The sequence below is a fragment of the Bos indicus genome, chromosome 22 (assembly GCF_029378745.1).
Source record: "Bos indicus isolate NIAB-ARS_2022 breed Sahiwal x Tharparkar chromosome 22, NIAB-ARS_B.indTharparkar_mat_pri_1.0, whole genome shotgun sequence".
Taxonomy (NCBI): domain Eukaryota; kingdom Metazoa; phylum Chordata; class Mammalia; order Artiodactyla; family Bovidae; genus Bos; species Bos indicus.
This window is the reverse complement of record NC_091781.1, coordinates 8,009,434-8,020,124: the sequence shown is the minus strand read 5'-3', so window position 1 is coordinate 8,020,124 and position 10,691 is coordinate 8,009,434. Positions and strand designations below refer to the sequence as shown.

General features: G+C 36.6%; 1 protein-coding gene across 2 annotated transcripts in view; it reads right to left on the bottom strand.

Annotated features, from left to right (window-relative positions):
• Positions 1–2,730: 2,730 nt before the first annotated feature.
• PDCD6IP (programmed cell death 6 interacting protein) overlaps positions 2,731–10,691 on the bottom strand; it is a 68,960-nt gene continuing 60,999 nt past the window's right edge. For both annotated transcript variants that reach the window (XM_070777370.1, XM_070777371.1), the window contains exons 15-18: positions 10,450–10,544; positions 5,915–6,038; positions 4,301–4,509; positions 2,731–3,385 (exon numbers count right to left, since the gene is read on the bottom strand). In XM_070777370.1, the coding sequence (XP_070633471.1) occupies positions 3,211–3,385; positions 4,301–4,509; positions 5,915–6,038; positions 10,450–10,544 (603 nt within the window). In that variant the 3' untranslated portion in view covers positions 2,731–3,210. The remainder of the gene's footprint in view (positions 3,386–4,300; positions 4,510–5,914; positions 6,039–10,449; positions 10,545–10,691) is intronic.

Below are 10,691 nucleotides of genomic sequence, written 5' to 3'. Positions count from 1 at the left end.
AAGAATCTAAAATCTCTGGCGTGATAATATAGGATTTTTTTTAAAAAATATAAACTTCATACCAGAAATAAAGCCTGAATATTCTCTTTTTCTTTAAAAATATAATTTTTCCTTCTTTGCCTTTCCATGTAAATCTTATAACCATTTAGTTCTAAAGTCTATTTTTAAACTTGTAACTAAAATGCAGTTTTTCTCCTACTTTGTATCCTGTTCTGTACTGTGAAGCAACTAATAACTGCAGAAGTGTCACAAAAAAAAAAAAAAAGAGAGAGATGGCACTAGGTTGTAGCCAGATTCTTCTAAGACATACTGATCATTTAAAAAAAAAAAAGCTCCCCATTAACAAATTGAAACCTACTTAACGACGTGCATTTTGCCATGTTTATGAAACTAGAAATCGTGTACAATGCACTTTTGCAAACTGTAAAGCTCTAATGGAAAAACATTTCTTAAATCTGACTAGAAAGGTTGCTGACTGGCATAGAAAATCAGTGACTCTTTTTCTCTACTTACATTTGGAGAAAGGGAGACTAGAAATTGCAGAGAAGTTGGGTATACAGATCCCACAAAGATTGAGTGGCTTGCAGTGGCATATGACTATTATTCTTAAATGAGAATAAAGACGGAGGGGCACAGGAGTACACCATTATTTGACACCGGACTCAGAAATCAAGCCATCTGTCTCAAACTAAGAGTACGAAATAAGTTAGTTTTTTTCCCCACTTCAGACCAGCTTTTCAGATTACAGTCCATTTTAAAATAGCATTCCAAAGCCTTATAAAGAAATTAAACAGGAATAGTGTGCTTTAGGAAATCAAACAGCCTAACTATAAACACAGGTACAACATACCTGAACCAGAGTGACACTCTCCTTCCTTTAAATAAAAAGCATTACCCGTAACTTTGTAGGGTATTTTCTGGAACATAGAAAGCAAAGGATAAAAAAGTGTGGCAACAAAAATAATTCCAGTGAGGGCTTCCTTCTTGTTAGGATGCAAAAATAGACAAAAGAAAAACTTTCCATGTGCCACCTTAGTGGAACCAGACAGCTCCATGAAGACACATGGAGCAATGAAGGACTGTGAAAACTTGGTCATCTGTGGACACAAGTGACCTAAACAAAGCATCTGCATCCTGTAAAGGATGAGGGAACAGACGAGAGGGAATAGCCTTGGGTCTGCTAACAGAGCTGAGGGAGTCGGGTAGGCTGCCACGAGGGTATATGGAGACTCCTTTCCTAAAGTGTCTGAACTATCTTCCTGTGGCTCCGAGAACAAGCCCAGCCTAGCACAGGAAATGAGCTAAACAGCCTTGTAACTTCTCTTTTGGCCCTCTGACGCACTTACTCTTTTCTAAAAGTGCCTTCTTTCCCCAAGAGAATATTCAGGCCAATTTTGTTTTTTGTTTTTTTCTGTATTAGTGAGAATTATAAACTAGCAATTTGGGATTCCCCTAATCTCACTGAGTATCTTCTGTTGGTGATGGTACCTCGAATGATGAGGAGGAGGAACTTAAGTGCCATTTACACAAGAGTCAAACAAGTCCATTTCATATTCTGATGATTCCATATTAATAGAAGTCAGCTATGATATGTAAAAAACTATTTTGCCAAGGTTTCAACTACTGAACTTTAAAGCAATTTCAGTATTGCATGTAAAAGTCATTTATACTGAAGTAACATGCCTTCATGTTTTCCACATACAACAACAAAGTAAGATTTTTTTAAATATACATATATTTTAAACCAATTAGCTCCCTTTACAATCACACCTTCAGCCCCACATTTAAAAATATAAACCCAAACTGTCAAATGAAAACAACAATGGACCAACTGACAGCATCATTTAAATGAAACAACAATTCAAGAAAAGGTTAGCAATAAAACTGTGAAAATAAGCATAAACAGATTCATTGGAACTCTGCTCGGATATCTGGTATGTTCAGATATGAGCCTCACATAGAGCAGACCCCACTGGGACGTCAGACAACTCACTCCTTTCTCACTTTCTCATTCCACGATGCACGTCTGTGCATTCCACCAGGCAAGTCTCACTGAGGCTTATACAGCACTTAGTCATCCGAACAGCACAGACTAGTATTAAATACACAGCCTATTCCAGAATTGGCATATGCTCCCAACAATTGTTTTGTGTACTCCCTGAATTATAAAATAGTCCAATCTTTTAGGAGCATAAAAATGAAAGGGCTTATCATATCTATTCATACACATTGTGCATTAAATGTTACTAGGTTAAGACAGTAAGGTGAAAAAAAGGACAGAAGGGTACAGTAAATTTTCTTTAAACAATTCTATTACATTAGACAGTACTGTTAATGACATGTATTTATTTTAACCAGATTATGAAAAAAAGAAAAAACTTTTTACCAGAATTTGTATTGATTTCTTGGAGAAGTTAGTAATAAAACATTAAATATACATATTCACTTGAATATTTGAAGAATCTTTGGTAGCAATTGTGTTTCTTCCACATTATAAGATTTTTCAAAATAAGTGTCAAAATTAATTTACTAATCAGCATATGAAAGATAAACTACGGTTATTATTCTTTTGGTTTTCCTATAAGATATATTGAACCTGACTATTAACTTGCATTAATCATGCACTTAACACAGGACCTGTTTAACTTATGTACACATAAAATGAGAGACTAGTACCAGGAAGAAATTAGACAGCAATGAGAATCAATGACAAAGCATAACAATGACAACTGTTCTTAAGGAATTTATTTTTAAATTAAAAGATTTACAATGTTTTGATTATGCAAAATAGCGTAAGGAAAATCAAACCAAATCAATAAACCAAAAGAGAAAGATAACTTAGTTTTCTTGTATATCCATACTTAAACCATCGTTGTAAGCATCTGATGTTCCAATCACATACTTAAGTCTAATAATTTCAAACGTTTCACCGGTGGGTTTAATTTCTCATTTTCAACTTTTATGAACTGTAATGTAATTTACTTCAAATTCTATTATACTTAGTGTTTACACTGCAACAGCAGCAAATCGCCCAAGTACAATCAAGTGTGGAACTGGGGCACAGCTTCTAGCCGCAGACAGAAATTATACACTGCACTCAGTACAGTAGAGGACGTTATAGTAACCAGAGCGTAGAGTTTAGTACACTTATTGCAGGGTTGGTATTTCTTTCCCTTTGAACTGAACCAGCTGAGCTTCTGAGCTGACATATTACTGCTGTGGATAGTAAGACTGCTGTGGGGGCTGAGGGAAGGGGTATGAAGGCTGCTGGGGTCCCGGGTATGGAGCCTGCCCAGGGCTCTGGTGATACACTGGTGGATACGGCATATTATACTGGCCATACGCATAAGGATTGTAGCCCATGGGCATGGGCATTTGGCAATACCTGATGGGAAGAAGAACAAAAAAAAAAAGCTAGATTGGTAAATCAAATACTAGAAAATGAACCATACAGTAATTATTCTAAAATGAAGTTTTTTTCAAGAAAATCACGTTTTCCTCTATTTCTCACTCTATTAGAGAACAGTGGAGAGAGAAAAAAACAGCTGTTCCAAGGTACTTCCTAGAAAAAGAGAGTTCTATCCTGTTATTAATTGAAATGAAAGAAAAAAGTATTTAATACTACCCAAGATTCTTGAAGGAAATAAGATTAAATATTCAACCATTACCAAGAATAAAAACAGAGACTCTTCATTTTACTGTGGCAATCTACGTACATTTCTGTTTTACAAGAGTCAATGTTAACTGTAATGCTCATAGATTTATACTGTTTTCACAGTTTTAACATTTGGAAGATACAGTTTACTTACTAAGTCTGGAAGACAACTTAAAAGAAGTTAAATGTCTGGATTTTTAAGATTACAAAAATAACAAAGACAGCTGATCTTTAAGTATATGCCATAATTAGATAGATTCCTGGTTCAAGAGTTGATCGGAATGTCAAGACGTCAGAGTACAGGTAGGTATGTGAAGAAGGCTTTACCAGTCTTGCCAAGTCCAGGAAAGGCACCTATCTGTTTATCACCTAAACAAAGATGACCAAGGAAGCACATTCTGAATTCCTTACAGAAGGTATGTTTACTATAAACCCAACATGTAAAACTAAAAACAAATTAAATAAACCAGGGAAATGGCTATTTAACTGCTCAAAGTGACTATAACTTACTATATTTCTATGTGAGCTGACAATGTAGCCTATATGACACCTCCATTCAGAGAATGGGTGACCTTTTTTTTTAAAAGACTAACTAGAGTTAGAAACATTAGCCAGTTCACTGGGCATACAGAGTTTCAGTCTTACCCGGGATACCCTGGATAGGTGGGGTACGGGGGTCCCTGGGCCTGAGGCAGGGGAGCTGAACCGGGAGTCTGTGATGGAGCTGGTACAGTGGTCCCAGAGCCTGCCGGAGCCGGGGCTGGAGCTAGAGCTGCAGCCGGAGCTGAAGCAGGAGTTCGATTTGCTGGCAGCACAGGAGGTGGAGGTCGGGCTGGGGGCTGGGGCTTAGTAGGCTGTAAGAAAAAGTCGGCACTGACTACAACACATGTCAGCTTTCTGTCAAATTGCTATCAATTAAAATGAATGAGAGCGTACAAGAAACTCCAGAATCCAACTGAATGTATTTCTAATTCCCATTCTTAAATGTGGGCTCACCATTCCAGGAATGTACCGTAGTTGAAAAATAATTCTCCAATTTGCAGATATACCACAAATATCCACACTAGCACTGCTCTTTTCCTGATGCCCAATGTTTAATCATTTACTGCTCCCATCCGTGGTCACACATTTGAGGGAGGAGGAAGGAATGGGTGAGATAGTGTTTTTCTCTCTTATCTCCTCCTGGCCCCATGATTTTTCATATTAAAATCTCAAACACCAGAAAACCTAAAACAGTACTATCATAAATAACCATATAATTACCAATTAAATTCATTAATTATTAACATTTGGCCACTTTTGCTTTGCCTATAATTATATTCTTATATTTACCTCTACATATTTACAGAACCATTTGAAAGTTAAGCTGCAAACTTAAGGACACTGGCCTTACACATTTCAGTATACAAGTCCTAATATTCTCCTACATAATCACGCTACCATTTCACCCTGAGAAAATTAAGTTACTCCAAAATTAATAATTATTCCCTAGTATTACCCTACTCCAGTACTCTTGCCTAGCAAATCCCATGGACGGAGGAGCCTGGTGGGCTGCAGTCCATGGGGTCACGAAGAGTTGGACACAACTGAGCGACTTCACTTTTCACTTTCATGCATTGGAGAAGGAAATGGCAACCCATTCCAGTGTTCTTGCCTGGAGAATCCCAGGGACAGGGGAGCCTGGTGGGCTGCCGTCTATGGGGTCGCACAGAGTCGGACACGACTGAAGTGACTCAGTAGTAGTAGTATTACCCTACATTCAAGTGTCCTTATTTTTCATAAAAACACCTATAAGAGTTTTAACCAAGATCCAATTGAGGTTCATGTACTGCATTTGATTATTATGAGTCTTTCCTCTCTTTTAATCTAGAAGCCCTCTCCATCTATCTTTTCTCTGTCTATAACATTCGCCTTTGAAAACCAAGCCAAGTGTCTCAAAGAATGTTCCTGTTCTAGGCTGTCCAAGTGTTTCCTAACAGCACAATTTAATTTATGGTTTTATCACTATCTTTGCTATAAACTGGAAGTTGGTTCCAAAGACTTCATTAGACTCAAGGTAAACATTTTTTAGCAAAAATTTATAAGTGATCCATGAATAAAGAATGCATATTCTTTATACTGCAAAACATCAGAAGGCTGGTCACCTGATCAAAGTGGTGACCACCAGACCACCATGTAAAGTCTGTGTTACCCTTTACAGCTAGCAAATGTCACAAACACGTAAAACTTCCATCTTAAAAGGTCGGGCTGCTTACTGACCGGCATGGTTCTTGGTGCTGGAGTTGGTGGCGTTGGTGCGTGCCCCCCAGCTGGAGAGGACTGGTATGTGGGTGTTGGGATTGAAGGAGCACTAGGTTCTCTGGCAATGCTTTGTTGCAAGTCCCTTATTAAAGACAGAAGCATTAGAAATTAACACAATTTTGAAAACCAACACCTGCAAAATATCAGGTATTTTTCTTTCTTTTCTTCATGTATGAAACACAGAAAATAGAATCAAAACAATGATAGTATTTTAAAATATACTATATATTTCTGTTCTTGGCAAGAGCTAATTGAAATCATCTTTCTTCCTACTACTGAATAAAATAAAGTTAGTTTTTGTTCTATTTCTGAAGACAAGGGGAAAAAGTAAACTTTTCCAGAGCCCATAATTATAGCCAGAGTAAGGGACACGTTAAACGAAGCAAGCGGCCCTTAGAAACTGCCCTCCCTCTAGTAAGAGGTCAGCCCCTAGATGATGAGAAACTCCTAATAAAAATCTAAAAATGATCAGAAAACTACAACTGTTCACAGTCACCTGCCTAATATTTTAATCACTGTATATCAGTGTTCACAGAAAACAATGGAAATTTCTTGATGAAAATTTTCTGAAGATATCCAAAACATGGCACTGAGACATTTTATGTTAAAAGATACCTCACATAAGGTAATCTCATTAAAGACAGATGTTTAAAGCACCATTAAAATACAGTATCAAAATTTTTTAAAAAATTTAAAGACTCCTCTGACAATAAATTGGAATCTATCCCCAAATCCCGATAAACAAAATCCTAAGATAAAATACACTCTTATGAAACATTTGGTACTGTGCTGATTCACAAGCTCGAAACAACACACACGACACGCCCTCAAGTGTCTGTGGCAGGCCCTGCTGTCCTGATGGAACAACTCCAGCAAGTGTCCCCAGACCACACTTTGACTCTCAAAAACAATCCCAGGTGAAAGATAAACTGGACACACAAAACTGACAGACCACCATCTACAAATTCTCACTCCACCATCACGCCCACACACAGACACTATACTATTCTTTCCTATGAACCTGTCCAGAGCTTCCTGATCAGAAATAACCCAATCCAAATGCTCATTTTTATTTTCTCCCTTTTTATACAAAAAGCATACTTTACACTAGTCTGTAATCTTATTTTTTTTTAACATAAATTATTCATCTTAGAGATTTTTGTATATTGGTAAATAGAAAACATCCTTTAAAAAAAAAGCTGGATTAAATAATGTATGGGTCTACAATTCGGACCTTACTGGGTCCCACAAAAGGGCTGCCCCACTGTGCACTCCCGCAGTAGAATGAGACTTGCTCCCCAAAGTGTGCCAATAAAGCATGCTATCAAACTTCCAAATTTTTGACAGTCTGAAAAATGCCATTTCAGAGTAATTTCAACTCATATTTATATTGAATGAGGGGAGGTATTTTTTCATATGCTTAACAGTCACTTTTATTTCATCTGCAGAATTTCTGTTCATATCCTTTGCCAATTTTTCTATTGGGTTTTTTTTTCCTCTTCATTAGTATCTCAGAGTTCTTTATAAATTTGGTAAATTTGCCTTTTGTCCCGGGAACAGGTTTCAAACAGTTTCCACCAGCTTATTACATTTTGACTCTGCTGACCATCTTATGATGAACTTACTCTTTTTTCTTTAATGGCTTCTGGATTTTACATCAGAATTACAAAGACCTTTCCTATTTCAGCTTTACTAAAAATTTCTCTCGTTTTCTTTTCATTTCATTTTATACATTTCAAGTATGATCTGTTTGGAACTTACTCTGTTGTAAAAATAACTTTTGTTTCCTAAATAACTAGGCACTTGTCTCTTAACTTCTATGATTTAGGATTTTTTTTTCTTAAAACACTAACTTCACATAAGGATTTAAATCTATTCCTGTCTTCTGTCTTTAGTCTAATCATGTGCCAGTACCACTGTGTTTTAATTAGAGACAATATTACATATATTAAAATCTGGTAAATTAGTTTCCATTACTATTATTTTTATGCAGTTTTTCCTGGCTATTCTTGCTTGACTTTTTTCACCTTGAGCTTTAGAACAACTTGTCTACTTTTAAACGAAAATGTGGTTTTTTTAAATCAAAATTATGTTGAATGGATAAATTTATTTAGAACTGACATCTCATCCTATCTAAGGACATGATATGTCTTATAACTTGCTCAAATCCTCTCTTGTGTCCTTGAATAGTGTTTCAAAGCTTTCTTCATCCAGGTCTCATATATGACAAATCTATTCTTATGTATTTTACTTTCTCATGACTATTTAACTGAGGTCTTTCCCTCCATTGTATCTTCTATGTCTTTACTTGTATGAAAGCTATTGATTGCTACAAATTAATTTTTATAATCACCAATTCTCTTTTTATTGCAGAGTTTGGCTGCTGATTCTTTTAGGTTTCCCAGATGTACGATCATAAAGTCTGTAAGTAGTGACAGTTTACAATTTTTGTATCTCTAATTGCCTTTGTCTAATGGTGCTGGCTGGTACTGCCAATATAGTACTGAATATCAGCACTGATAGCTAGCACTTGTCTTTAGGGGGAATGTTTATAGTTTCTCCATTAACTTTCTCACACTTTTTCGTCATCTATGAAGATCATCTTTTTCTCCTTAGACGTAAAAATACTAAACCAATCATTGTATTCATGGAATAACCACCCATTCCTCCTTGGTCATGGTCATGTTCCTTCATTAATTAATATACTGGAGAATATGGAGAATATGAACAGCAAGCATTTTATTTAGAACTTTCACATCCATATTCATAAATAAAACTGGTCCGAAGACTGCTCTGTTTTACTCTTTTCGGATTTACCTACTAGTAAAACTAATTTGGGTTTGTATTTAGCCTCTAAAACCGTTTTTTAAAGATTTTAATTATTTGCTTTTTAAAGGTGTAGTAGAAAAACTGGTAACAAATGGCCCTTCTATCTTGGGGCTGGAAGGAAGTAGCTCTTAAGTTCTCCCCATTCTTCTACAGGAAACTGTTTAAGCATGGACAGATGAGAATAATGGTCAGCTCATCTGAGGGGCTCAAGAAAGGCTCCTGAGTATAATAGTCTCTGGGTTCTTCATATTCATCACTGATGACCACCTGACTTTGAATATAGCTGAAGGACAGGCTGGCCGGATATAAAATCTTTGTCTTATATTTGCTTTCCTTGAGTTTCAATAGCAATCATTCCATTCTCTTCTAGCATGCAGTGCTGCCAGCCTAAGTTTTTTTCACCTTTTTATAAACAGAGCTGATCCGTCTGCCTGACTGCCTTAAAAGGATTCTGCCATTTTCTTTTTTAAAGAATATTTATTTGGCCAGACCATGTGCATGTTGAGATCTTAGATCCCCAACCAGGGATCAAACCCATTCCCCCTGTGTTGGGAACACAAAGTCTTGACCACTGGGCCATCAGGGAAGTTTTGTCATTATCTTTGAAGGCTAATAATGTATATGCCTTAATACAAATAAGTGTTAACAGTTCTTACTCATTTTTCCTGACCAAATGATGCATACCCTTTCAACAGGACTTATTCTAAGAATATTCTTGAGTAATATCATTAAGTATTTGTTCTGTTCACTGTTTGGGATTTTCTTCTTTGAAGGGAATTCAGTTTTACATATGTTAGATCTTCTTTGCCCAGCTTCTCTACTTTTAATCCTGTTCCTTGCTTTGGTTTCATTTTCTTTGATTTCTTCTTTGCTACTCTTTGCTCCTGTGTTTTCTTCACTCTTTTCTTGCTTTGGCTCCTTCTCATTTCATCTCACATTCGTGATAGTTTTGTTCTCTTCCAATTGTGTCCTAAACCCTGACACTTCATATTTTATGACCTCTTGTTTTCCTACCATCTTCCTTGAGTACTGGCTTTGTTTGTGGTAATCCTTAGTGAGTCTTTCCTAACCTTTGTTTTAAATTCACAGTAAAATTTTCACCTGTTCTGTGACAATGTTATTCTGGTGAATGTTCATCTATCAGTTTCGTTAAATTTTGCTCTCTTTCTCATCTTAATGGGTATCAATGCTGAGTTAGCGCTCCATTACTCCACACAGAGTGAGTCTTATGTTGCTTGCCCAGTAGGCCCCTACAGAAAGTGATTTTGCTTACATTTTCTGAGCTATAAATCCTCTCTCCCTCGTGCTGTGCCTGCAGTTTCATTTAAGGAACCCATCTGCCCCTTCAAGGTAAACTGCCCGTGTTTATTGGCACTCCCTGAGCTCTGTCACCATGAGCTGTGCTCTCATCACTTCTGCGACATCACTATTCTCCCTTCATCTAGAGTTTGTGCTCCTTTACATCCTGTTGTTCTTGAAGCATGTAGCTGGTTGCTTGTTGCTTTGTAAACCACCACAGAGGAAATGAAGGAAATTAACTCACACTGCCAACCCACCACAAGAGTATCCACATGTGATTTTTCTAAAAGAGGTAGCAAGAATATGATTTTTTTTCCTAAGAAAAATACTTCAGAAGTATAATTTGATAGAGAAAATAAACTTACTTTAAGAGTTCATCCCTTTCTGTCTTCCGTGCAAACACTATATCACTGCATTTGTTCTGGAACCTGACAAGTATTTCAGTCAGCTCATTGTAAAACTACAAGCAAAGAACAAACATAAGTGATAAACCAGAACTATTTTTAATCTAAGAGGAACACAATGTAAAGCTCATTTGTCAATAACAGTTAAAGAACTAAAACCCTATGCATGAGAGACAGTCATACCACTTAAGTCCAGTAGCTTA